This window comes from Scyliorhinus torazame, chromosome 2, assembly GCF_047496885.1.
Source record: "Scyliorhinus torazame isolate Kashiwa2021f chromosome 2, sScyTor2.1, whole genome shotgun sequence".
Taxonomy (NCBI): domain Eukaryota; kingdom Metazoa; phylum Chordata; class Chondrichthyes; order Carcharhiniformes; family Scyliorhinidae; genus Scyliorhinus; species Scyliorhinus torazame.
This window is the reverse complement of record NC_092708.1, coordinates 99,325,990-99,353,267: the sequence shown is the minus strand read 5'-3', so window position 1 is coordinate 99,353,267 and position 27,278 is coordinate 99,325,990. Positions and strand designations below refer to the sequence as shown.

At 43.2% G+C, this 27,278-nt stretch overlaps 1 protein-coding gene across 8 annotated transcripts in view; it reads right to left on the bottom strand.

The window, feature by feature from the left end:
- baz2ba (bromodomain adjacent to zinc finger domain, 2Ba) overlaps window positions 1-27,278 on the bottom strand; it is a 603,362-nt gene that overhangs the window by 105,152 nt on the left and 470,932 nt on the right. For all 8 annotated transcript variants that reach the window (XM_072474620.1, XM_072474664.1, XM_072474673.1 and 5 more), the window contains 7 exons: window positions 26,999-27,064; window positions 14,232-14,372; window positions 9,062-9,316; window positions 7,940-8,154; window positions 7,783-7,857; window positions 7,130-7,373; window positions 3,948-4,007 (listed from right to left, as the gene is read on the bottom strand). In XM_072474620.1, the coding sequence (XP_072330721.1) occupies window positions 3,948-4,007; window positions 7,130-7,373; window positions 7,783-7,857; window positions 7,940-8,154; window positions 9,062-9,316; window positions 14,232-14,372; window positions 26,999-27,064 (1,056 nt within the window). The remainder of the gene's footprint in view (window positions 1-3,947; window positions 4,008-7,129; window positions 7,374-7,782; window positions 7,858-7,939; window positions 8,155-9,061; window positions 9,317-14,231; window positions 14,373-26,998; window positions 27,065-27,278) is intronic.

Sequence of the window (27,278 nt, the reverse complement as noted above, 5' to 3'; positions counted from 1 at the left end):
CAGCGTACTTGGCTTTTGGTCCTTTCTGCCCGGTGTATGGGTGCATTCTTTGGAGGAAATTGGTGTCATTTGATGGAAAAGACCCTCTCGTTCAAGTAATGTCTGGAAAAAATAGTTTGAAGCAGAACTCGGGAAAGGGAGCGTCGTCAGAATCAAATGTTCCCTGATCCTCAGTAGGGGGACATGGCGTCTTCTGCTGAGATGGTGACCCCTCAGTGGACAACTAAGAAGTTGGTTAGCTTCTTGACTGACGAATTTAAGAAGCAGCGGCAGGCAGTTGCTGAGGATCTGGAGAAAGCAACGGTGGGGGTTTTGGAACCAAATTGGGTGGCCATAGACAAGATGGACTGGTGGATCATAGATTATCATAGAATTTACAGTGCAGAAGGAGGCCATTCGGCCCATCGAGTCTGCACCGGCTCTTGGAAAGAGCACCCTACCCAAGATCAACACCTCCACCCTATCCCCGTCCCCATCCAACACTAACGGCAATTTTGGACACGAAGGGCAATTTATCATTGCCAATCCACCTAACTTTCACATCTTTGGACTGTGGGAGGAAACCGGAGCACCCGGAGGAAACCTACGCACACACAGGGAGGATGTGCAGACTCCGCACAGACAGTGACCCAAGCCGGAATCGAACCTGGGACCCTGGAGCTGTGAAGCAATTGTGCAATCCACAATGCTACCGTGCTGCCCACCTACTCACCTGCCTCTTTACACTGCTGATGGTGACGATTCCTTTGTTTGGGATCTGCTTTATGGAAGATGTGTCGGCCATCTTGAGTGGGCCTAAAGCTAACGTACGTTGAGGTACTGCTGAATTGCCTCACAGGGTGGATATGGCTGATCCTAGTATAAAGGTTCCGGGTGTTTGCGCACTTGAAAGGTTTCTGAGGGATATGGAGTTTTTTTTTCTCATGTCCATCGGGTCTACTCCTGAATTGATTTCTTCGTGGTGGGTAGGTCTCTTCTCCCTGGAGTGAGGGTTACTCATTGATCGTTATTTCGGATCATGCTCCACATTTTGTGGACCTGATGTTGGAGCTGGGCCGTTCTCAGACACCCCCGAGGAGGCTGGACACGGTGTTTCTCATGGATAAGAGATTTTGAGAGCGGGTATCCGCTGGCATTGGGGAGTATGTTAAGTTCAACAGGAATGAGGCGGTTAGAGCAGCACAATAGTGCAGTGGTTAGCACTGCTGCATCACAGCACTGAGGACTCTGGTTCGATCCTAGCCCCGGGTCACTGTCCGTGTGGAGTTTGCACACTCGCCCACTGTCTGTGTGGATCTCACCCCCACAACCCAAAGATGTGCAGGGTAGGTGGATTGGCCACACTAGGATCTGGACTCTGTATGGGGGTGGATGGAGGAGGTTTCTTGCGTAGGATTGAGTCTGAGGGCACTGGTGACACCGCCATGCCCTTTTTCCCGTTATTCACTTCTAGCCCGGCGGTGATAGCCATTTTGAGGATTTGGGATCAGTTTAGGCAGCATTTTAAACTGGGCTCCATGTCTCGAGTTGGCTCCGATTTGCAGAAACCAAGAGGTATGTACCACTTGACTTAGATTCATTGTTTAGGACATGGGAGAGGGAGGGGCTGGAGTGGTTTAGGACATGTGTCTGGAGGGTAGGTTTGCTGGTCTAGATGAGTTGTTAAGAGAAGTTTCAGCTTCCACGAAGTAATGTATTCAGGTACTTTCAGGTGCACGATTTTTTACGCAAGGAGCTTCCTTCATTTCCCCTGATTCCGTCATCTCCTTTGCTTACAGACATGGTCCTGTCCCTGGCTAAGTTGAGGGAGAGTAATGGATGTCTATGGGCATATGTTGATGACAGAGCAGGCATTGTTGGAAGAAGAGGAAGTGGGAGGGTTAGCTGGGTTTGATCTTTTGAGAGTTGGGGGGTGGGGAGGTTGTGGAGTGAGGCTCTGCACAGGTTCAACTTCATAGCCTTATGCGCCTGATCCCGTTCAAGGCGGTGCACCTGACTAGAGCGTGTATGAGTGGCTTCTTCTCAAGGGTGGAGGATAGGTGTGAGCAGTGCTCGAGGGGGCCAGTGAATCACACGCACTTGTTTTGGTCTTGCTCCAAGCTTGTTAGTTTTTGAGTCCCCTTTCTTGATACAATGTCAGGGGTTTGGGGCGTTCAGCTCGAGCCGTGCCCACTGGTGACTATTTTTCGAGTATCGGACTCGCCGGTGCTGCAGACGGGGACGAGGGCAAATGTTCTAGTCTTCGCCTCGCGAATAGTCCAGCGGAGAATTCTGCTTCAGTGGAGGACCCCGGTGCTGCCTAAAGCCTCGGATTGGTTGGGGACGCGATGGAATTTTTGCACTTAGAGTGGATCAGGTATACCTTGAGGAGGAAGGATTTGATTTGAGGTGGCAGCCTTTCATCTCCTTTTCAGAGAATTGGTTTATATTTTTAGTTGGGTCAAGGTTTTGTTTTCTTTATGGGGGGGGACGAGGATGAGGAGTTGGTTGTATTGTTGTTGTGTTTGTTGCAAAGAAAATTTTGTTTGAATAAAAATATATCTTTCAAAAAGGCACACGACACAGCGAAAGTGCACATGAGTAGAGTGAACTCCATATTGGACTTAAAACAGCACCTGAAGCACCAAAAATACAGCTGCTGTGCAAGCAAATCTTGCAGCAGTTGAGCTGTTGCTACTCAGTTAACAAATACAATCTGAAAATTGTAGTAATTCACTTTCATTTAACTCATAATAAATAGATTGTGACACAGTGGGCCATAACTTTCTCCCAGCTGTATGAAGTCCTGGGCAGCTAGAATTAATAATAATAATATTAATAATAATAATAATAATCGGTATTGTCACAAGTAGGCTTCAATGAAGTTACTGTGAAAAGCCCATAGTCGCCACATTCCGGCGCCTGTTTGCGGAGGCCGGTACGGGAATTGAACCTGCGCTGCTGGTCTTGTTCTGCATTACAAGCCAGCTGTTTAGCCCACTGTGCTAAACAATAGTTTAACGCGCACTTAGTTGCCCTGAAAAACATCATTCAAACCTCCACTAGCTGGAGCTGCTTGGAGCCTACAACAAAAGACACCGTGCAGGCCACAGTGAGATTGAACACCGCGAACTAACAGAAGCTACATCCCTTTTTTAACCACTGGCTGCTGGAAAGCAGGTTGATTTAAAGGGCCTAGTGAATCTAACAGGCCAGGGAAGTGGTGAGTGTCCAGGGGCAGGATAGGGGGGGGGGGGGGGGGTCAGGTCGGCTTGGGGGAGGACTTAAGAGTTGGGCTAGCAGTTGAGGGCGGGCTGTCCTATGCAGCCGGGCTGGGGGTTTGGAACACCCTGGGGGTTGATTACAAAGAACACAGCACAGGAACAGGCCCTTCGGTCCTCCAAGCTTTCGCAGACCATGGTACCTGCGGCCGACCATGGTATTAGTCGGCAGTCTGGAGCGTGGGGGTGTCCCGTGCACGTCTCGGTGTAGGTGTTTAAAATAGTTACACTGAAATTAGAACATAGAAGTTGTTTTATTGCTTCTAACTCTTTGAGAGTAACTATTGGTGGAAAGCTGACAGGAGAAGTTAACTCTTTTGGACAATAGCTGCAGAAAGCCTTACCTGGGAATCTCAGAGAGGACTTCTCCAGTGCATCTTTGCAGTAATCCCCAAATCCGACGCTGGGGAGCCAGGGAGGTACATGTCAATATGCAGGAATTCTACGTTAACAGGGTGCTAGATTTTGTGCTCCTAACCTGAACCAACTTGTGTCCGTCTTTCAAAATGTGTTTGATTGATATAATATAGAAACATGCAGCTCAAATAATTTAATCTTGATTGAAGAATGACACGACAAAGGCAACAAATCAGAGGTTTCTTACTCCAAAGGACAAGGAAAATAGTTATCTAAAATACTCAATGCAGGTTGATACAAATTACAGTTTGGAAGCAAAAGAACCTCTACCTTGCTCAACTTTTCAATCTGTTTCTCCAATTCCTCCACACTAGTCGACTGTTCATCATCCTGAAAATAAAACCCAGACAACTCTAATTATGAACAGGTACTTGCGTCATTTTAGAGTAGTTAAAAATTAGATGCAGAGAAGTTCACCCAAGATTAACTGTGACTAAATTTACTTCTGATAATTCCACAAGGCAGAAGATCATTTCTGTTTTTCAAAATGCATTTATTAGTTAGGTCAGTGTATAGGATTAAATACCATAATTTATTTTTGTTTCTTGTCTACACTTCAGTTATTGACAGAAATTTTGGTGAATCCATATTCGATCTTTGAAGAAATATATATTGTAGGAAACATGTTAAAAAAGGGCTTGAATTTTCTTTAGAAAAAGGATTTTCAGATCCATGTAATACTCTTCTCTCTCGCATAGCATAAACAATTGTAAAATTTTCCGCATGTCCAATTACCTGGCCACGCCAAGTTATCACAGTCAAAATGACGGGCAATGAACACCAGTGACTTAAATACTATTTCCCCTGTCTTTCATCAGTTGAAATTTGATTTTGTTGTGACAAATTGGCATTTAACGTTGATAGTATTGATAAAGCAGACTAATAGCTTAGAGTTCATCTGCATAATATTTTAAGGACCAGGAAGAACCATTTTATGCGCTTTACTAAATTGTATTACATCTATTATATACAAAGTACCCCAAAACAAAAATTAATGGAGTGTGTGATGTACCATATGTCATGCACGTGTCTCATCTTATATGGTGCAGGAGGACTAAAAGGGGTCACGAAAAGTCATTGGCAAATAGGGTTAAGGAAAATCCCAAAGCTTTTTACACGTACATAAAAAGCAAGAGGGTAGCCAGGGAAAGGGTTGGCCCACTGAAGGGGAGGGAATCTATGTGTGGAGCCAGAGGAAATGGACGAGGTACTAAATGATTACTTTGCATCAGTATTCATCAAAGAGAAGGAATTGATGGATGTTGAGTCGGGAGAAGGGTGTGTAGATAGCCTGGGGTCACATTGAGATCCAGAAAGAGTTGTTGGGCGTCTAGAAAAATATTAAGGTGGATAAGTCCCCAGGGCCTGTTGGGATCTACCCTAGAATACTGAAGGAGACAAGAGAGGAAGTTGCTGAGGCCTTGACAGAAATCTTTGGATCCGCACTGTCTTCAGGTGATGTCCCGGAAGACTGGAGAATAGCCAATGTTGTTCCTTTGTTTAAGAAGGGTAACAAGGATAATCCAGAGAACTACAGGCCGTTGAGCCTTACGTCAGTGGTAGGGAAATTACTGGAGAGAATTCTTCGAGATAGGATCTACTCCCATTTGGAAGCAAGTGGATACATTAGCGAGAGGCAGCACGGTTTTGTGAAGGGGAGCTCGTGTCACACTAACTTGATAGGAGTTTTTCAAGGAGGTCACAAAGATGATTGATGAAGGTAGGGCAGTGGATGTTGTCTATATGGACTTCAGTAAGGCTTTTGACAAGGTCCCTCATGGCAGACTGGTACAAAAGGTGAAGTCGCATGGGATCAGAGGTAAGCTGGCAAGATGGATACAGAACTGGCTGGGTCATAGAAGGCAGAGAGTAGCAATGGAAGGGTGCTTTTCTGATTGGAGGGCTGTGACTAGTGGTGTTCCGCAGGGATCAGTGCTGGGACCTTTTTGTTCGTAGTATATATAAATAAATGATTTGGAGAAAAATGTAACTGGTCTGATTGGTAAGTTTGCGGCCAACACAAAGGTTGGTGGAATTACAGATAGCGATGAGGGCTGTCAGAGAATACAGCAGGATTTAGATTGTTTGGAGACTTAGGCGGAGAGATGGCAGATGGGAGTTTAATCCAGACAAATGTGAGGTAATGCATTTTGGAAGATCTAGTACAGGGAGGGAATATACAGTGAATGGTAGTACCCTCAAGAGTATTGACAGTGAGAGAGATCTAGGTGTACAGGTTCACAGGTCACTGAAAGGGGCAACACAGGTGGAGAAGGTAGTCAAGAAGGCATACGGCATGCTTGCCTTCATTGGCCGGGGCATTGAGTATAAAAATTGGCAAGTCATGTTGCAGCTGTATAGAACCTTAGTTAGGCCACACTTGGAGTAGAGTGTTCAATTCTGGTCGTCACACTATCGGAAGGATGTGGAGGCTTTAGAGAAGGTGCAGAAGAAATTTATCAGGATGTTGCATGGTTTGGAGGGCATTAGCTGTGATGAGAGATTGAATAAATTTGGGGTTCTCACTGGAACAAGGAGGGTGAGGGGCGACCTGATAGAGGTCTACAAATATTATGAGGAGCGTAGACAGAGTGGATAGTCAGAGACTTTTTCCCAGGGTAGAGGGGTCAATTACTAGGGGGGCATAGGTTTAAGGTGCGAGGGGCAAGGTTTAGAGGAGATGTACGAGGCAAGTTTTTTTACCCAGAGGGTAGTGGGTACCTGGAACTCGCTGCCGGAGGTGGTGGTGGAAGCAGGGACGATAGTGTCGTTTAAGGGGCGTCTTGACAAATACATAATAGGATGGGAATAGAGGGATACGGACCACGGAAGTGGAGAAGATTTTAGTTTAGATTGGCAGCATGGTCGGCGCAGGCTTGGAGGGCCGAGGGGCCTGTTCCTGTGCTGTACTTTTCTTTGTTCTTTGTTCCAACACCCAATTAAACCAGCTTTCATTTACACAAAGATATTTTAAAAGGAAAACTGAAAGTCAAATAAGGAATGTAGAGATTAGGAGGGATGACTAAAAGCTTGATCAATAAACCCTATTCACGAGTGTACAAATGCACAAATGAATTGAGTGCATATACTAGCTGTAATGTGATGGAATTTTACTCACATTATCTCATTGCCATGTTACCCTGGATAATAGCTGTCCAATTAGAATTGTACCAAAATCAAACAAGGGAGTAATATGAAAGATATGCGTATACATAGTCAGACCTGCATGCATTTGCAGAGTTCATTTTTAGCTGACCAGAAAATAGTGCAAAACCAGCAATATAACTTTGATCTGCCAGCTCCATATGACCAAGGAGGTACCAATCAAACAGATATCCTCCACTGTCACAATTAGCAGCCAACAAGACCGGAACTCAGGACTCAAATGTTACAAAACACAGGCACAGCTCATAATTTCAACTATATTTCAAAATAGGCACTGCTCAAATTACCTCATCTTCAGCCATTTCCATTTTTTTTGTTTTCTTCTCTTCATCTTTATCTTCCTCATCGTCCTCATCATCTCCCTGATCATCACTGTCATCATCATCATCGTCATCGTCATCACTATCCCCACATTTTCTTTTTCTTTTTCGGCCAGGAGTGTGAGTTCCTAAAAAACGATGCTCTCCGTTGCTATCAGCACTGCCAATAGTCTCTTTCTTACCAGTTCGTTTAGCATGAATCATTTTAAGCCTAGGAATAATTAAAGTGTGTCAGCAGTCTTTTAAACAAAAGCACCATATAATGATCTCAGGCAATTCATAAGAAGTGTGTTCAACAAATGATTCAAGGGGAAAAGAAAACGTAAGAATTTCATAGTACCCCTTCTGATAAATTTCACCCAGTCAATATGTACATAAGCCACATTATTCAGCTATGCCATTTGATCAAAACAGGGAAAGGAACTGTTGTAATACTGAATAATTTATGTAGATTTTTGGGGGGAGTGGAGGGGGGGGGGGGGGGGGGGAAGAGAAGAGAGCTTCCCAACTTCACAGTTAAAAGAATGTTTCAAGATCCAGGAGTATTTCAAATTAAAATGTAAATAGTGATAAATTAGTTTCATTTATGAAGTCCAAGGAAGGACATTATAATAACTTACTTCCGAAGTTTGCCTTCAACAATCCATTTGTCTCTTCTCAGGTTGGACATGTGGTCAATGTTTTTATCGATTTCACTAGAAGAAATGCAATGCAAGTGAGCAGTGTCCCCATTCTAAAAGGCACATTTTGTATGAAATTTCAAGGAACAGCACTTACTTTACCACAACCTTGCTGCATGCAAGTTCATTAACCAAGAATGCAAGTACAGAAGCTTTTTGAGCTGGTGTGTGGGCCTGGAAAGGTTTTGTGTTTAAACTTTCGGTAAGTTCGGTTTGTCCATTGTGGGCCTCCAGGTAGATTTGCAAAATCTCTGAAACAGTGTCCTTATTGATCCTGACATTGGTCACATGGTCTCCAAGAAAGGTCCGTGCCTGTAGAACAAAATATATCTTTTAAAATGTATTACTTGGTAACATCTCTGTGTAAAATACAGGAATCCTTGTGTATTACAGGAGCATCCATGTATCCAAAATTTAAAAGTGCAAAATATTTTTAGGTTTTGTTGCTAACATTATCTAGTGACCATCTTTCTATATGAACTGGTTCATTTGATGATGATGTGAGTTGAATTGATAATGCCAGATGAATTAACCGCCATCTTAATCAATAAGCTAGTCCATTGATAATGAAACAATAGCAAAACATAATATTATAAAGAATTCTATTGAAGAATGTCATTAAACAAAATCAACTACGCACAAACAATAATCTGGGTTACTTTATTTACTTTAACATTCCGGGCTAACCTTTTCCCCCTCCGAGTATTGTCACTGAGAACCATTTGTGATCAGTTAGCTCAGTGACTCACTGAACCCAAGAGATCCAAATGGATTATTGTCACACTGTAAGATACAATAAACACCGAGCTTACAGGGAACTGGCACCACCAGTACACTTGACCAATTTGAGCACGGTAGCATTGTGGTTAGCATAATTGCTTCACAGCTCCAGGGTCCCAGGTTCGATTCCCGGCTTGGGTCACTGTCTGTGCAGAGTCTGCACGTTCTCCCCGTGTGCACGTGGGTTTCCTCAGGGTGCTCTGGTTTCCTCCCACAGTCCAAAGGTGTGCAGGTTAGGTGGATTGGCCATGCTAAATTGCCCTTAGTGTTGGGTGGGGTTACTGGGTTATGGGGATAGGGTGGAAGTGTGGGCTTGGGTAGGGTGCACTTTCCAAGAGCCGGTGCAGACTTGATGGGCCGAATAGCCTCCTTCTGCACTGTAAATTCTATGAAATCTATGAAACATCATAGTTAATATAAAATAAAGTGGATGTCATACCTTATGACCTGATGGTAGTCCTGGATCATGAACAGCAGCAGCCAATAGTTTCACCAACAAATCTTGGATTTCTCCCATGCTGTCACCCACATTGAGCAGTCCTTCTTGAAGTACATTCAAAGTTGGGACGTCAATGCTTAAATCAAAGCCTAGAACTTTACCAAAGTTGTGGAGAAACTGTGCGACCATAAGGCAATCAGCAAACGCACCCCCAGACAGAACAAGACCAGGAATGGGGAAGAACTCTGGTAGAGCCTGGCAGCAGATTAAAAAAAATAGTGCACATAAGTGTTTCATTGAAGAATAGCTAGCCATATGAAGGTTTACTTTATAATTCATTGGACCATAATAGTGCCATTCTCCAAGAAATTACAGCTTACACATGCTGATTTGGCAAAGTCCTCTTTAAAAAAATTGGAGATTTTACCTCAGCATGGGTTCTTAATAAAAGATAAACTTAGAAAATTGGAGATAACTCAGTAGGTTATTGAAAGTCAAGTTAATTGGGTCTCCATTATCTAAACACAAAAGTGAAGCTAAAATTTCACATTCATTTAAAAACACAAAATGAGCCTTTGAACATCAAATCCCAAGCTGATGCGGACATTTTCTTTTGTCTGTACATTCATTTCTATAATATATTTCTTAAAGTTCTCTGAACTCCCTGAATGAGAGCTTATCTCGCTCACAAAAGTTTTGATCAGGTGGTCCAACTAGAATTTCTCTTTCATATGACCATTTGTAATTAATGCTTTCATTCAATCATTCCAGCATTTAATCTAATTTTTCTGACTCTCCAAACAGAAAACTGAAAAGTTTTTTTCCCTGCTCATTCAAATGGAACATAACTATATTACTTAAATAACAAGCAATGAAGTGAAATCAAGAAAATAAGGAATAAATGGTAAATGCATAAATCCATAACATTTACAATCTCCAAGAGTATATTAAAATAGGAAACCTGCGACAAAAAAAAGAGAGAGCAAAGCAAACAAGCATTCACAGCTTTTGCTCTCAGGGAAGAAAACGCAACAATAATGAGAATGTGTGTCACAGATTTAGTGATTTGACCAATTATTCACAAGTCCTGATACTGGAAAATACACTTAACAACCTTAAGTGTTGAAGTAAGTGAGGCTGGCAAGTCTCATGTGATGAAACAATTATCGATCTAAATAATAAGTTTTGTGTCTATAAGTCCATAGGACCATAAGACATAGGAGTGGAAGTAAGGCCATTCGGCCCATCGAGTCCACTCCACCATTCAATCATGGCTGATTTCAACTCCATTTACCCGCTCTCTATCCATAGCCCTTAATTCCTTGAGAAATCAAGAATTTATCAACTTCTGTCTTAAAGACACTCAACGTCCCGGCCTCCACCGCCCTCTGTGGCAATGAATTCCACAGACCCACCACTCTCTGGCTGAAGAAATTTCTCCTCATCTCTGTTCTAAAGTGACTCCCTTTTATTCTAAGGCTGTGCCCCCGGGTCCTAGTCTCCCCTGCTAATGGAAACAACTTCCCTACATCCACCCTATCTAAGCCATTCATTATCTTGTAAGTTTCTATTAGATCTCCCCTCAACCTCCTAAACTCCAATAAATATAATCCCAGGATCCTCAGACGTTCATCGTATGTTAGGCCTACCATTCCTGGGATCATCCGTGTGAATCTCCGCTGGACCCGCTCCAGTGCCAGTATGTCCTTCCTGAGGTGTGGGGCCCAAAATTGCTCACAGTATTCTAAATGGGGCCTAACTAATGCTTTATAAAGCTTCAGAAGTACATCCCTGCTTTTATATTCCAAGCCTCTTGAGATGAATGACAACATTGCATTTGCTTTCTTAATTACGGACTCAACCTGCAAGTTTACCTTTAGAGAATCCTGGACTAGGACTCCCAAGTCCCTTTGCACTTCAGCATTATGAATTTTGTCACCGTTTAGAAAATAGTCCATGCCTCTATTCTTTTTTCCAAAGTGCAAGACCTCGCACTTGCCCACGTTGAATTTCATCAGCCATTTCTTGGACCACTCTCCTAAACTGTCTAAATCTTTCTGCAGCCTCCCCACCTCCTCCATACTACCTGCCCCTCCACCTATCTTTGTATCATCGGCAAACTTAGCCAGAATGCCCCCAGTCCCGTCATCTAGATCGTTAATATATAAAGAGAACAGCTGTGGCCCCAACACTGAACCCTGTGGGACACCACTCGTCACCGGTTGCCATTCCGAAAAAGAACCTTTTATCCCAACTCTCTGCCTTCTGCCTGACAGCCAATCGTCAATCCAAGTCAACAAGATTGCAAGATTTAACACTATAGTGAACCTGCAAATTTACTATTTGGCTCATGTGAACTATTAAACACCCTACATCATGCTACATCTAGATTTCTTCTACTTGCTTTGCCCATCATTTTACTAACATTAATGGGATTCCACAGTATCTTAAATTCCATCTATTTCTATCTCAAGTCAAGCCAGCCTATTATTTCTACTGAAATACAAACTTCAACTCTAATGATTCTTTTCCCTCTTGCACTTCTTAATTCAATTTTCAAACTAAGGGTGGTGCTCAGGTTTATGTACCTGGTGATACTGTTGCTACTTATCTTGGCTTTCTTAAATCATTTAACTTTTATCCTCTGTGACTGTACATTTCATTGGATACATGTTGTCTCTATGGGTGTAATTTAGTTCCTCCCCCCTCCATGACGAGTTTGGTGGTGGGGCGGCATAATCAGATGGGAGAGTGGTGGATGCATTCACAGCGACAGCTACAACCTCCATGGTGATACTGCTGAACAACGAAGAACCGCCAGTCTCTAATCCTGATGGAGGCTCGGTATTGCCCAGATTGGCACTTATTAAAATAGGCGAGGCCTTTGTCACCTACATTGGAGGTTACATCCCGTAACAGCCTCCCCGAACAGGCGCCGGAATGTGGCGACTAGGGGCTTTTCACAGTAACTTCGTTTGAAGCCTACTTGTGACAATAAGCAATTTTCATTTCATTTCTCATTAAATTCCGTCCTACCCTTCTCCTCATTTTGATATCTCAATCATTCATTTAAACTGAAAAACATAATTTAACTTCCCTAACTTTTGCTCTGCTGAAAACTACCATTCTTATCAACTTCAATAAATCAATGTTCTTCACATAGCTCAACACCAGACTTCCAGCAATGTATATTCCTCTTGTTATCCTGAATTAAACACATTATCAATCAGCCTTTTTGCATCTTTAATTAGCCCTGTAATTCTGCATATCTATATGTCCTTCCTCACTCAAATAAATCTTTTTCCTTATCATTGCATTCTTCTAACCATTATTTTACCCGGGCCACTGGCAGAGTATGCTAGATATCACATGTAGAGGTGTTCCATACACTTCACAAGGCAATGAACATCTATTTTTTTTCTGCCTACAATTCACAGCCTCTTAATGTTTTTCCTTGATGTCTACGCCCTTAATTTTCTTTTTATCTACTGACAATTATGTAGCTCACTACCACCTTCTCAGAGGCAATTAGAGAAGGTTATTAAATGTTGGCACTGCCAACGACACTTATCCAATGACTGTATCAGAAACCATCTCAACCACTCTAAAACGTTGAAAAAGCTGAAGATACTGTCATGAAGCTTGGCATCTTCTTTTCTCACAAATATTTACTTTCTCTTGACAACTTTTAACTTACTATAAAGGCAAAACGCATCCAAGAATAGAATAACACAGATATCTGGAAAGGTGCTTCCAAACACTTTTCTTACACACTTGGGACAAGTTAAACTTGACAACATATATATGATGCTTGTCTCATGTCTAATCTCTTCCACTATTGGTACGACAGGGAGATATTAGGAACTTGGGAGAAATGGGGTCCAAGACGTAACAGGCAATTTAGGGGTTAAACAGATGGAGGGAAAAGGCTGCCAGCAGCAGAGGCAGGGGATGTGCCCACAGCCTGAGTTACCTTGTCCCATTCAGACTTAATCTCATTAGTGGGAATACACAGGATGCCCCGGTTCAGACAGGATGATCCACCCAAGATTCATTGTCATTTGGCTTGTTTGACCAGCCATTATCCCATCACAGATTCTGATGACCTATTTGTGCATCAATAGAAGGTTAGTTCCATATAAATGGTATAGCTCTGTTTTGTATAAACGGGAGATCTCCTTTGTTTGAGGAGCTAGGCGGTGTGTGGTGGTGGTGGTGGTGGGGGGGGGGGGGGGGGGGGGGGGGAGAGGAGGGGGAGAGAGAGAGAGAGAGAGAGAGAGAGAGCGAGAGAGAGAAGAGAGAGAGGTGCTTTGGAAAAGGATTCTGAACAGGGTTCGAACAAAAGAAACATTGTTTCGTAAATGCAAGCATTGCCTTGGACTGTCTGTGTAAGCGACATGGTTATTTAAAATGATGTTTAATGGGAACTAGCTTATTTCGTTTAAGAAACTGCATGTCACCTGTTATATTAGAGCTGAAGTAAAAGTTGAAATATTGTTTTATTTTCTTTTGTTTCAATGAAGTTTGTTTATAAAATAACCAAGCCCTATTTCTTCTTTTATCATTCCTGGAACGAATCGTTCGTTCTGCACCGGATTAAAACTTTAAAAAGTTGTGGCATCTGGTCCAGTCTCTTAGCCACAGTTGAGAACTGACCAGGCGTCCGTAACACTATTTCTTGTGTCTCCATTTTGATCAATACTACTTTGATCAGCACGTTTCTGAGCGCTCATCTCTTATTTCTTCTAAACTGCAAATAATCAGCTCCATACATTTTCTTCCTCTTTCTCCCCTCCCCTTTATATGGGTTAACAGACTTCCATTGTATTTAGTTAATTTCCAAGATCTGAAAACTTTTCTGCTTTTCCTTTCACCTACAATCTTTTAGTTTCTAAATCCAAAATATCACAATCAATATTTCTTGATTTATATAATGTTTTTACTATTTTTAAGACTGGTTGTATCTCAGAACATCTTGTTCATGGGCTGCTATGATTATCTGGTCAGAACACTAAAAGTTCATTAGAAGTGACATATTCATTGCAAACAAAGTATGCATATATACACACAAATACCCGGTTAAGTAGCCATCTTAATAACCATCTTCGGTATAATTAAGACAATGTTTTTAGAATTGAAAGAAATTGGTTAATGCTTGTAATAAGCTTACCTTATGATCTGACAAACACATATCTTCATTGGGTTTCTTCAGCTCCTTTGCCATTTGCAGCTCCAATTTCTTCTGTTCTAATTTTCTTTCTTTATTTAAACGTTTCTCAACTTTCTTCTCCTGCTTTAGTCGTTCTTTTTCCTTTGAATAAGAACAGGTTATAACTTTTCTTTCTTGTTAACATGTACTTCACATTCAAAAATTCATTCAATGATCATTCAAATTTGGAAAATTAGCAGAGCTACACTCTATAATCATGAATTAGCAACTTTAAAAGTAATATGTACTGGCAGATCTCTGGGCATTGCCAATGGATCTTGCGTATTTTGTGATAGCCCGCAGCAAGACACATTCCCCTATCACCCCTGATCTACATTACCTCCTGGTCAACCAGTGTCTAGATTTTGAAATGCTCATCCTCGGTTTCAATTCCTTCATGGTCTTGCATTTCCCTGTTTGTGTAATCTCCAGCACCACAAACCTCACATCCAGAATTTTAAATGCTCTACTATTAATGGCAGTGCCTTCAGTTGCCTCATTGTAAACAATTATAAACACACACACACCAATTTCTCCCTAGCTTAATTATGCTCCTTGGGTCGTTTCATTATGTTAAAGGCACTAAATATAACTTGCTGTTGTTGATATTTATCAGCCAATTTATCCTATGTCTTTAAAGCTAACATTCTAAATAAACAAATCAGTTTAATCTTTGCTACTTCGGATTACTCAGCGGGCAGCTCATTATTCATTGCATAGGCATCACCTCACTGGCAAGGGCAGCATTTTTTGGCCGTCCTGAATTCCCCTCGAGAAGATGGTGATAAAGTGCCTCTTTGAACCCCTGCAACCCTTGTGGTGCAGGTGATCCTGCAGTGCTATTGAAGGGAGTACCAGGATTTTGGACCAAAAGACAGCGAAGGAGGGTCAATTTAAAAAAAAGGTATTTTTATGCCAAATATTCAACATTTTTACAATTTACAACAAACACAACCCCCTCCCCCCTGCATTAAGCCTCAACACCATCCATACCTCCCCCTCCCTTGGCAGTCAACGGTAACCAATTCTCCAAATTGCAAAATGAAGAAACCCCAACTATTGTAGAACTCATCACTCTTCCCCCCTTCGAGCAAATTTCACTTTCTCCAGGGCCAAAAACTCAGAGGCACAGGATCAAAAAAATTCCCGTTGGGGCTCCTCTCAAGAGCCCGAAAGTCCGTGATAGTGGGAGCTGCCAAATCGTGCGGCTTAGCTCCGCATAGCCGCAACCGGAAGTTCACAATTTACATAGATGACTTGGAGTTGGGGACCAAGGGCAATGTGTCTAAGTTTGCAGACGACACTAAGATAAGTGGTAAAGCAAAAAGTGTAGAGGATACTGGAAGTCTGCAGAGGGATTTGGATAGGCTAAGTGAATGGGCTAGGGTCTGGCAGATGGAATACAATGTTGACAAATGTGAGGTTATCCATTTTGGTAGGAATAACAGCAAAAGGGATTATTATTTAAATGATGAAATATTAAAACATGCTGCTGTTCAGAGAGACCTGGGTGTGCTAGTGCAAGAGTCGCAAAACGTTGGTTTTCAGGTGCAACAGGTGATTAAGAAGGCAAATGGAATTTTGTCCTTCATTGCTAGAGGGATGGAGTTTAAGACTAGGGAGTTTCTGCTGCTATTGTATAAGGTGTTAGTGAGGCCACACCTGGAGTAGTGTGTTCAGTTTTGGTCTCCTGACTTGAGAAAGGACGTACTGGCACTGGAGGGTGTGCAGAGGAGATTCACTAGGTTAATCCCAGAGCCGAAGGGGTTGGATTACGAGGAGAGGTTGAGTAGACTGGGACTGTACTCGTTGGAATTTAGAAGGATGAGGGGGGGATCTTATAGAAAACATATAAGATTATGAAGGGAATAGATAGGATAGATGCGGGCAGGTTGTTTCCACTGGCGGGTGAAAGCAGAACTAGGGGGCATAGCCTCAAAATAAGGGGAAGTAGATTTAGGACTGAGTTTAGGAGGAACTTCTTCACCCAAAGGGTTGTGAATGTATGGAATTCCTTGCCCAGTGAAGCAGTAGAGGCTCCTTCATTAAATGTTTTTAAGATAAAGATAGATAGTTTTTTGAAGAATAAAGGGATTAAGGGTTATGGTGTTCTGGCCGGAAAGTGGAGCTGAGTCCACAAAAGATCAGCCATGATCTCATTGAATGGTGGAGCAGGCTCGAGGGGCCAGATGGCCTACTCCTGGCTCCTAGTTCTTACGTTCTTAACTAATTCTTGTGGTAATGAATTCCGCAGGCCGACCACTCTCTGAGTGAATCAATTTCTGCCCAGCCCTGTCCTAAATGGTCTACCCCATATCATCAGACAATGGCCACTGGTTCTGGACACATTCACAATTGGGAACATCCTTTCTGCATCTACCCTGTCTCATCCTGTTAGAATTTTATAGGTTAAATTGAGATCCCCCCTCATTCTTTTGAACTCCAGCGAATACAATCCTAACTGATTCAATCTCTCCTCATACGTTAGTCTCGCCATCCCAGGAATCAGTCTGGTAAACGTTTGCTGCACTCCCTCTAGAGCAATATCCTTCCTCAGATAAGGACACCAAAACTGCACACAATATTCCAGGTGTGGAGATGCCGGCATTGGACTGGGCTGGGCACAGTAAGAAGCCTTACAACACCAGGTTAAAGTCCAACAGGTTTATTTGGTATAATTCGGAGGAATGATGGTGATTACAAATGAACCTGCTGGACTTTAACCTGGTGTTGTAAGACTTCTTAATATTCTAGGTGTGGCCTCACCAAGGCCTATTTAATTGCTGCATTACATCCCTGCTCCTGTACTAGAATCCTCTCACTATGAAAGCCAACATACCATTTGCCTTCTTTACCGCCTGTTGTACTGTGCATGCTTACCTTCAGTGACTGGTGTACGAGGAAACCCAGGTCGCGTTGCATGTTCCCCTTTCCTAATTTATGGCCATTCAAATAATAGTCTGCCTTCGCGTTTGGATAACCTCGCATTTATCCAAATTATACTGCATCTGTCATTCATTTGCCCACTCACTCAACTTGTCCAAACCACACTGAAGGATCTTTACATCCTCCTGCCAGCTCACCCTCTCACCTAACTTGGTGTCATTTGCAAATCTGGATATATTATATTTTGTTCCCTCATCTAAATCATTAATATATATTGTGAATAGCTGGGGTCCTAGCACCGATCCCTGTTGCACTCCACTAGTCACTACTTGCCAATTTGGAAAATACCTGTTAATTCCTACTCTTTGTTTCCTGTCTGCCAACCAGTTTTCTATCCATCTCAATACACTAGCCCTAATCCCAAGTGTGCTTTAATTTTACACACTAATCTCTTATGCAGGACTTTGTCAAAAGCCTTCAGAAAGTCCAAATATACTGCATTCACTGGCTCCCCCTACAACAAGGTGATTGCTTTGCAGAACACCTTCATTTAGCGTAAAGCACTACCCCAAGATTTCAATTGCTTTAATTCTCTGCATATTTCCCTCCCTCGCTTCTCTTTGGCCTCTGCCACTATTCCAACAAAGCTCAATGTAAACCTAAGGAACAGCACCTCATCTTTCACTTAGATACTTTATAGCATTCCTGACTCAATGATGAGTTCAACGATTTATTTTATTCTTTTTTTTCTTTTTCAATTTTAGAAGGCAGTTGTTGGAAATTATTCCGCTTTTCTAATTTACACCTTCTTTAAATACATATTTTGTTTATTTATTTGTTCCATTACCAACTCTTCTCCTGTCTATTACAGATCTGTCTTCCTGTACTTTCCTTGCCTTCAACTTTCCCTCCCTCTGTGCTTTCTTGACACTTGTCACATCTCTAACCTTTTCCAGTTCTGATGAATGACCATCGATCTTAAAGAATGGCCCGAATTTCCCTTGGCTTGGAGGTCAGATGATCGAGAAATTAGGAGGTCAGATGATCGAGAAATTAGGAGGAAATCTCAGCAGGACAGCTTTCTGACACATTCCTACTGCCAAGAAAGTTTATCTGGGAGTGGGTAGGAACACAGATTGGCTGCCCAGAACCTGGAAGCAGGCAGCTTACCTACTTAAGGCCCCAATTAGGGGCAACCTTCCGGTCTCAATGGCATTTTGCCAGCAGCAGACCAGCACCCACCTGTTGTGTGTGGAGGCCGCCAATAGTTCCATCATCCAAAAATAAAACTGTTGTCAGCATCAAAGGATACCTCTGCAGTCCCAACTGTGTTTCCGCTCTGATCCAAGGGGCCTATGGCAGTCTACCCTCTTTTTTCCATTGCACCAAGGGTGTCCCCATTCTCCAAGGCACCCTCAAGGTCTCCTTTCTGCCTCAGCAACACCAAACTCTTCTGGTGGGCCTGGGAACATTCTAGAGCTGCCGGCCCTGTGATAGGGGCAGCAGCAAGGCGTGCCCATTCATTGTCCTTAATAGGAAGGCAGGTGCAGAGGTAGCAAATTAGGAGAATGCTTTCAGGACAGTAGCTCTCCCAGTCCGGCTCCCAGCAAGTGCAGGCTTGGGAGACCCTGATGGTTTCAACGTCAGGTGTCGAAGCTTGCAAATAAATTCTACCCATTCTGTTTCTCTTGCCGTTGAAGAAAGCAGGCCTGTTGAGTATTTCAAGAATGTTTTGTTTAAAAAATTGTGTGTTGCACTGATTTAAAACAACTCATCCATTACTACATGTACATACTTCACAAAATGTGATCAAACTATAAGGGAAAGCAATAATTGCCTGTCATTCCATTACTAAAATTTACACCATCTATCTCTCATTCCTTTTCTTTCATTCTCTAGAGCTATGTTTTACAAATTTTATTTCCCGGGACCCACTTTTACCAACCGGCCGACCTTCGAGACCCACGCTGGCTGACCTTTGCTACACACCATTTTCACTTACCTTTAATGCAACAGGTGAGCCTGCTTAGTCCTCACGGTCTGATTTGCTTTGTCATTCAATGCTACATTTCTGCTAAAGACGTCGGTTGATAATTTAAGTTCTTGTTGCATCCTTTGAAAAAAATCAAGTGGTTTGTCCTCAAACTTGGCAAGCTTAGTCTTCAAATGCCTTTGAAGTTTTGAAGGTTTTAAACTCTCATTCGCTAGTACTTCCCTGCATATAACACACTTGGGCTTTGCATCCTGATTTGCATTGGCACAATTAACAAAGCCTAACCTCAAGAAATCGTACTGCTTTGTTCCCGATTTCACTTTATTTGTTTAAAATGATCCATCTTCAGTTCTTCACAGTCCTGTTGCCTTGCTTGCTTGCAGCTAAAAAATGGAAGAATCATTCCTCCTGATTTTGCACCAAAAGCACAGGTGTACAGGATGCAACGTCTTCTGAGGAAGTCGGTGCAGTTTTTCACTGTGGCGAGTTGGAACTGTCAATCGATGAGTCGAGCGCCACATCCCAATCTTATGAAGGTGTCTTTCAGTGTTCCTCCTCACTCGAGCAGATCCTATGTATACGGAGGGTTTGTCCGTAGAGGATGGCTTCTTTATCGTGTTTAGGGTGGAAGCTGGAGAAGCTGAATATCATGAGGTTATCCGTGGGCTTGCGATAGAGTGAAATGCTAAGGTGTCCGCCCTTGATGGAGATGCACATGTCCAAGAATGCAACCAATTCTGGAGAGTCGTCTATCGTGTGTCTGATGGTGGGATGGAACTTGTTGAAGCCATTGTCTAGTCGTTACCTCCTCCGAAGACGAACACGGGACCCGACCGACAGAGTACCCTTCATCGTCCAGTACTTCCCCGGAACAGAGAAACTACAACATCTTCTTTGGAGCCGTTAACATGTCATCGATGACGCCGAAAACCTCGCCAAGGCCATCCCCACAACTCCACTACTTGCTTTCAAACAACTACCTAACCTCAACAGACCATTGGTAGCAGCAAACTACCTAGCCTTCAGGAGAACAGTGACCACGACACCACACAACCCTGCACGGCAACCTCTGCAACACATGCCAGATTATCAAGATTGATACTACCATCACCCGTGAGAACACAACCCACCAGGTACACGGTACATACTCATGCAACTCGGCCAATGTTGTCTACCTCATACGCTGCAGGAAAGGATGTCCCGAGGCATGGTACTTCGGCGAGACCATGCAGACTCTATGGCAACAGATGAACGGACACAGCGCAACAATCGCCAGGCAAGAGTGTTCCCTCCCAGTTGCGAACACTTCAGCAGTCAAGGACATTCAGCCTCCAATCTTCAGGTAAACATTCTCCAAGGCAGCCTTCAAGACACAACACAAAATCGCCGAGCAGAAACTGGTAGCCAAGTTCCGCACACATGAGGATGATCTCAGCCGGGATCTTGGGTTCACGTCACATTACATGTAACCCCCACCATACAGCCTGGGTTTGCAGAATCCTACTAACTGTCCTGGTTTGAGACACCTCGATTACCTGTATTATCCCCCCCTCCATTCACACTGCTTGTATCTGTAAAGACTTGTTTACTTGTAAAAACTCGCATTCCAACCATTCTTCACATTCCAATCTGTAATTATCTTGCAATTGTGTCTCTCCTATATATGCTGTGTTTGTGAACTTACCCCCACTTCACCTGATGAGGGAGCAGCGCTCCCAAAACTTGTGATTTCAAATAAACCTGTTCGACTTTAACCCGGTGTTGAGATTTCTTACTATTCTTCTTGGAGCAGGAAGAGGTGACCTAACTAGAAGTCGTGGGTTCAAAATCATTGGAAAGCGATCTAAAGGGAAGGTGAGGAGAAATCTCTTCACTTAGCAAATTGTTGGGACCTGGATTGGACTGCCTGAAAAGGTAATTTTACGAGAGTTGAACAAATATTTCAGGATGAGTAACTTATGTGGGACCAAGCATGACTGCTCTTTCAAATGACACCTCACGCATGATGGGCTGAATGGCCTCCTTTCAAGTTGTAAATTTCTTTAATTCTATAGATTATTTAGAATATATAGAATAGAAACATGCCATTCTTCCCAAATAGTCTGGGTTGGCATTTAGACTCCATGGGCGGGATTCTCCGTTCCCCGACACCGATTTCGTAATCGTCAATCGGGCGGAGAATCCCTTTTAACGATGGAATCGGGGCGGCGCCCGTTTTCGCATGCTCTGCCCCTTCCAAAATGGAGTCATCGAGGAGCGTGCCGCATGCCATTGGGACGGCCTCAGGATGTCACTTGAAGGCCCTCCCCGTGCTCCGCCCCCGATGGGCCGAATTCCCGACCGCGCGGTTGACGTGTGATTTCAATGGTTTGGAACCCAACCAAATCGGAAAATCTAGCCCCATATATCTAGTCCTATTCTATCTACTTCACCTCAACCTTTGAGCACATCTATCTATTCACCTGTCATACAATTATCTAGTTTTATTTTGAAAACATCCAAGCAATTTGCCTCAAGCTCTTCCTGTGGTAATGAGTTCCACATTCTGATCACTCTCTCAGTAAAGAAATGTATCCTTATTTCCTTACTCGATTCATTTATCTTGTATCCTTGTACCTCCTGGTAGAGCCAGGGTGACGATGATTATCTCAATAAAAGATTGAACTTATGTTTGTAGTTCCAATCGAAAGAATCAATAGGTAAACAAGGAGTTCCTTGGTTGCACTAGCAGTTCTGGAGAAGAGGGTCATAAATGTCATTAGAGATATCAAATATTCATATGGGGGCAGCACAGTAGCACAGTGGTTAGCACTAGTGCCTCATGGCACTGAGGTCTCAGGTTTGATCTCGGCTCTGGGTCACTGTCCGTGTGGAGTGTGCACATTCTCCCCGTGTTTGCGTGGATTTCGTCCCCACAACCCAAAGATGTGCAGGGTAGGTGGATTGGCCGCGCTAAATTGCCCCTTAATTGGAAAAAATGAATTGGGCCACTAAATGTTTTTAAAAATATTCATATGGGTAACAGAATCACAGGGGTTGTTTTGAAGGTGAAAGTTAATTAGTTTGCATCTCAGTTTGGAACACCCCAAAGCATACCAGGCCGCGATCGATATGGCCTGTGGAGGTTAGCGAGGGTCCTTTGCTTGTGTGCATGGTTACTCACAGAAACAAGCAGTTAACAGTTCAGTTTATGAGATAGTAGCAGCTCATGGAGCAAAATAGATGAATGTTAGGCGGACCTTAAAAAGGGAAAATACTAACTTCATCATTCACCGCAGAGAACGTGGGTGGAAATTCATGCTTAGTTTGGTGAAAGCAATCACAAGGGAAAAGAGACTGCAAGATTTTCCTAGCTTGGGGCTTGAGGAAGAAATCTACAGTAACTCTCAGCAAAAAACAAGCAGTTAGCTTGGAGAATGCAATGCAGCCTAAACGTAAGCTCAGAAGTCCACAGTCGTGAGGTCTTGAAAGGAAGTTGGAGGGTCACTTAGTCAAAAGCTAATGGAAAGGTCTCCATGAATGTATGAACCTTGGAGATTAACTACAACACGGAGGAGAAATCACAGTGAATTCTGGAGGGCTGTGGCATAAGTTTGCGTTGGTCCCTGAAGAAATGAATGATTCTTTAAGATTTCCTAAGACACTGAAACCTTTGGGCGTGCGGGGGGTGGGGGGGCAGTGGCAAGTACAAGTAAAACTGGATTCATAGCATACATAGCTGTAAACTATAGTCGTACTTTCGAAGCACTTGCTTTGTTTGCTTTTTTAATATTAACAATAAAGTTTGCTTCTATTTAAAAATATTAAATATTTTGGCGTCGTTCTTTCAGTTAATTACTGGGCGTTTGGATTTTTCTTTAACCATAAGTGGTCTCTACAGGCATTATAACAATACATATTGGCGGACTTCCGGTGGCGGCCATGGTGTAAGTAGCCACACACTGGCCGGCTCTGGCTCGGAAGCAATGATTTTGGCGCTCCAACAGAACAAAATGTGAAAAAGTCAAAGAGGGTTGAGTACTCCCTGGGATTATTATGCTGATAACCTATCTTGTGACTCAGAGGCACGTGCACTACCAACTGACCCACAGTTGACATGTAGGGCTGGAGGATCACACACAGGAGTGGGAAGGGCTCTGTATTGAAAGTATTGAAAATCAATTTTTGAGTTGTGGCATTGTTGGATGGGGTGTCAATGAAGGTCAGCAAGCATAGGCATGGAGAATTAAATTTGGAGTGAGTTAAGATATAGGTAGCAGGGTACCCATTCACCTATTTTCCTCCTGCCAAAACACACCCTGACATTTGTTATGATCTTACTTTTTGGTACATTATCAAAGGCCTTTTTAAAACCCTAGTCATCTTTGACATCTACAGCATTGCCCTAGTTTACTCTTTCTTTAAAAAAAAAAAAAATATAGATTTAACACAATTTTTCTCCCTTACAAACAATAATCCCCCCCCCTCCGTAACAAAAAAAAAGAGAAACGAGAAATCGCGCGGAGCAAGATATATACATGGTAAAATAGTATATTTACATAGCTTTGTACACTGGCTCTCTCCCGCACGTGCCAGTTTCCCCGACTCTTCATGTTATCTCTTGCTCATCCACCCCCCCAGGCAGCTCCCCCCCTCCTCTCTCCCCAGACGTCCCCCCCCCCAGGTTGCTGCTGCTGCTGACCGATCTTCCTCTAACGCTCCGCGAGATAGTCTAGGAACGGTTACCACCGCCTGTAGAACCCCTGCGCAGACCCTCTCAAGGCGAACTTGATCCTCTCCAACTCTATGAACCCAGCCATATCGTTTATCCAGGCCTCCACGCCGGGGGGCTTCGCCTCCTTCCACATTAGCAAGATCCTTCGCTGGGCTACTAGGGACGCAAAGGCCAGAATACCGGCCTCTTTCGCCTCCTGCACTCCCGGTTCATCCACTACTCCGAATATTGCTAGCCCCCAGCTTGGCTTGACCACCTGAGATATTGCTCCCGCCACTCCTCTCCAGAACCCCTCCAGTGCCGGGCATGACCAAAACATATGGACATGGTTCGCCGGGCTCCCTGAGCACCTTCCACATCTGTCCTCTACCCCAAAGAACCTGCACAACCTCGCCCCCGTCAAGTGAGCTCTGTGAACCACCTTAAATTGTATCAGGCTGAGCCTGGCACACGAGGAGGAGGAATTAACCCTACCCAGGGCATCAGCCCAGACCTTCCTCGATCTCCTCCCCCAGCTCCTCCTCCCATTTACCCTTCAACTCTTCTACCAGCGCTTCCCCCTCTTCTTTCATCTCCTGGTGTATCGTCGACACCTTGCCCTCCCTGACCCATGCACCCGAGATCACCCTGTCTTGAATTTCTTGTTCCGGGAGCAACGGGAATTCCCTCACCTGTCGCCTCACAAAAGCCCTCACCTGCATATATCTAAAGGCATTTCCCGGGGGTAACTCAAACTTCTCCTCCAGTGCCCCTAGGCTCGCTAACGTTCCGTCAATGAACAGGTCCCCCATTCTTCTGATCCCCGCCCGATGCCAGCTCTGGAACCCCCCCGTCCATCTTCCCCGGGACAAACCGATGGTTACCCCTGATCGGGGACCACACCGATGCTCCCATTCCCACCTGTGCCGTCTCCACTGGCCCCAGATCCTTAGCGTTGCCGCCACCACCGGGCTCGTGGTATACTTTGTCGGCGAGAGCGGCAGCGGTGCCGTCACCAACGCCCCCAGGCTCGTTCCTTTGCAGGACGCCATCTCCATCCTCTTCCATGCCGCCCCCTCTCCCTCCATAACCCACTTGCGGATCATCGACACATTTGCTGCCCAGTAGTAGCTCCCCAGGTTTGGCAGCGCCAACCCTCCTTGGTCCCTACTGCGTTCCAGGAACCCTCTCCTTACCCTCGGGGTCTTATTCGCCCACACAAACCCCATAATACTCCTGCCTACTCTCTTAAAAAAGGCCTTAGTGATCACGATGGGAAGGCACTGAAACACAAACAAAAACCTCGGAAGGACCACCATTTTGACCGATTACACTCTACCCGCCAGCGAGAGCGGTAGCATGTCCCATCTTTTAAAATCCTCCTCCATTTGCTCCACCATCCTCGTCAGATTCAGTTTATGTAGGGCCCCCCAACTCCTGGCTATCTGGATCCCCAGATACCGAAAGCTCCCCTCCGCCCTCCTCAGCGGTAGGTCCCCTATCCCTCTTTCTTGGTCCTCCGCCTGTAATACAAAGAGTTCAGTCTTCCCTACATTGAGCTTATAGCCCGAAAACTCCCCAAACTCCCTTAGAGTCTGCATGAGTTTACTCTTTCTATTACTTCTTCAACAAATTCTACCATGTTAGTTAAGCATGATTTAGTCTTTCAGGAGCCACATTGACTATTTATTTCATTTTGTGTCTCTAGATGAAGCATGTAAGATTATGGAACAAATAGTCTGAGTAGATAGGTGGACTTAACTAAAGAGATCAGGGAAGACCAGGAGTCACATTTTTAGTTGTATAAAGCCAGATCTAGTCTGGAGTCACATCTTGAATTAGTTTCAATTACCTAAGAGGGCAACAGAAGAATTTACGAGATACTCTGACATCATTAAACCAGCTTAGGTTTCCAAATAGTATTTTACCTCTCCCAGGAAAGCACATTTTGTGGGATGGGGTGTGGAATTTACATATTGTTATACATATGACATCACAATTGCGAGGGATAAACTGTGTTGACCAGAGGATCTTTTCCTTTTTAAAAAAAATAATCTTTATTACTGTCACAAGTAGGCTTACATTAATACTGCAATGAAGTAACTGTGAAAATCCCCTAGTCACCACATTCCACCTCCTCTTTGGGTACACTGAGATAAACTCAGAATGTCCAATTCACCTAACAAGCACGTCTTTCGGGACTTGTGGGAGGAAACCAGAGCATCCGTAGGAAACCCACGGAGACACGGGGAGAGCATGCAGACTCCGCACAGACAGTGACACAAGCCGGGAATCAAACCTGGGTCCCTGGCGCTGTGGAGCAACAGTGTTACCACTGTGCTATCGGGTCGTCCCCCCTGAGGATTTTTTCCAATCTGTCAGTACAGAGAAAGGTCTTGCACGCTTCAGTAAGATTAAATTATTAAAATCGATTATTTTGGAATGGTGATTTGTGACCATTTATATTTTAACAATTAATATTTGGTGTATTTGTTAACTCGAGTAATGAAAATAAGAGCTGAAAGCAACACAAAGAAATTAGCAGAGAAAGTAATTTTGTCGCAGGTTCCAAGTTACTGGCTTTGAAAAGTCATCAATCTTATTCTATAATTTTGGGATGCTTGTTCTTCTCTGAACAATTCTCTGAGCAAAAAACAGATCGTGATTATTTCAGTCAATCATAATTATACTATAGATACGCAACAACTTTGAAATGTGATGCTTATTTGAAGTGCTGCACAATAGAAATATGCTTGATGCACGATATTTAACAGACAAGTACAAGCAATGATATCTAATAATAATGTATTTAAAAATATAATGATTTGGGTTCATGGGTGATTCAGAGAAAGTCGAGATTTTGAAAATAATTTCAAGCAGTCCAAAACCCGAGACACCAAATAACATTGATTATTATAAATGCAGTAGTAATTTTCAATTTCAATAGAGAAACTTCATTTTTAATACAACAAATAAATCAATCTGAAAATGCAAAATTGATTTTGTGTAAGTCGACTAAATAAATTGGAGGCCATTGAAATTATAGGCAAAAATTAAAAGCAACTGTTCACACAACTACTGGGAATGAGAGGAAATATACCTTCAGCAGTTATGGTCCTTTCTATTGAATCAAGTACTAAGATTCTGCTTACTTACTTCAGCCTTTTTCCGGGCTTCCATTGCTTTCATAAGCATCATATGCTGTCTTCTCCTCTCTTTTTCCTGACGGCGCACAAGACAAATTTCAGGTTTAAGTGGTTAAACTATACATTATTAACAATGTTTAAATTGTGAAAATTTAGTTTTACTATATTTAGCATAAGTTAGACAATAGTGAACAGTTTACAATAAAAACAAACAATGGCCAAGTTTGTGTACATTTTAGTTGAGGATTAGGAAGTAACATGGACAATCAAAAGCAAAACAGAAAAAGCAA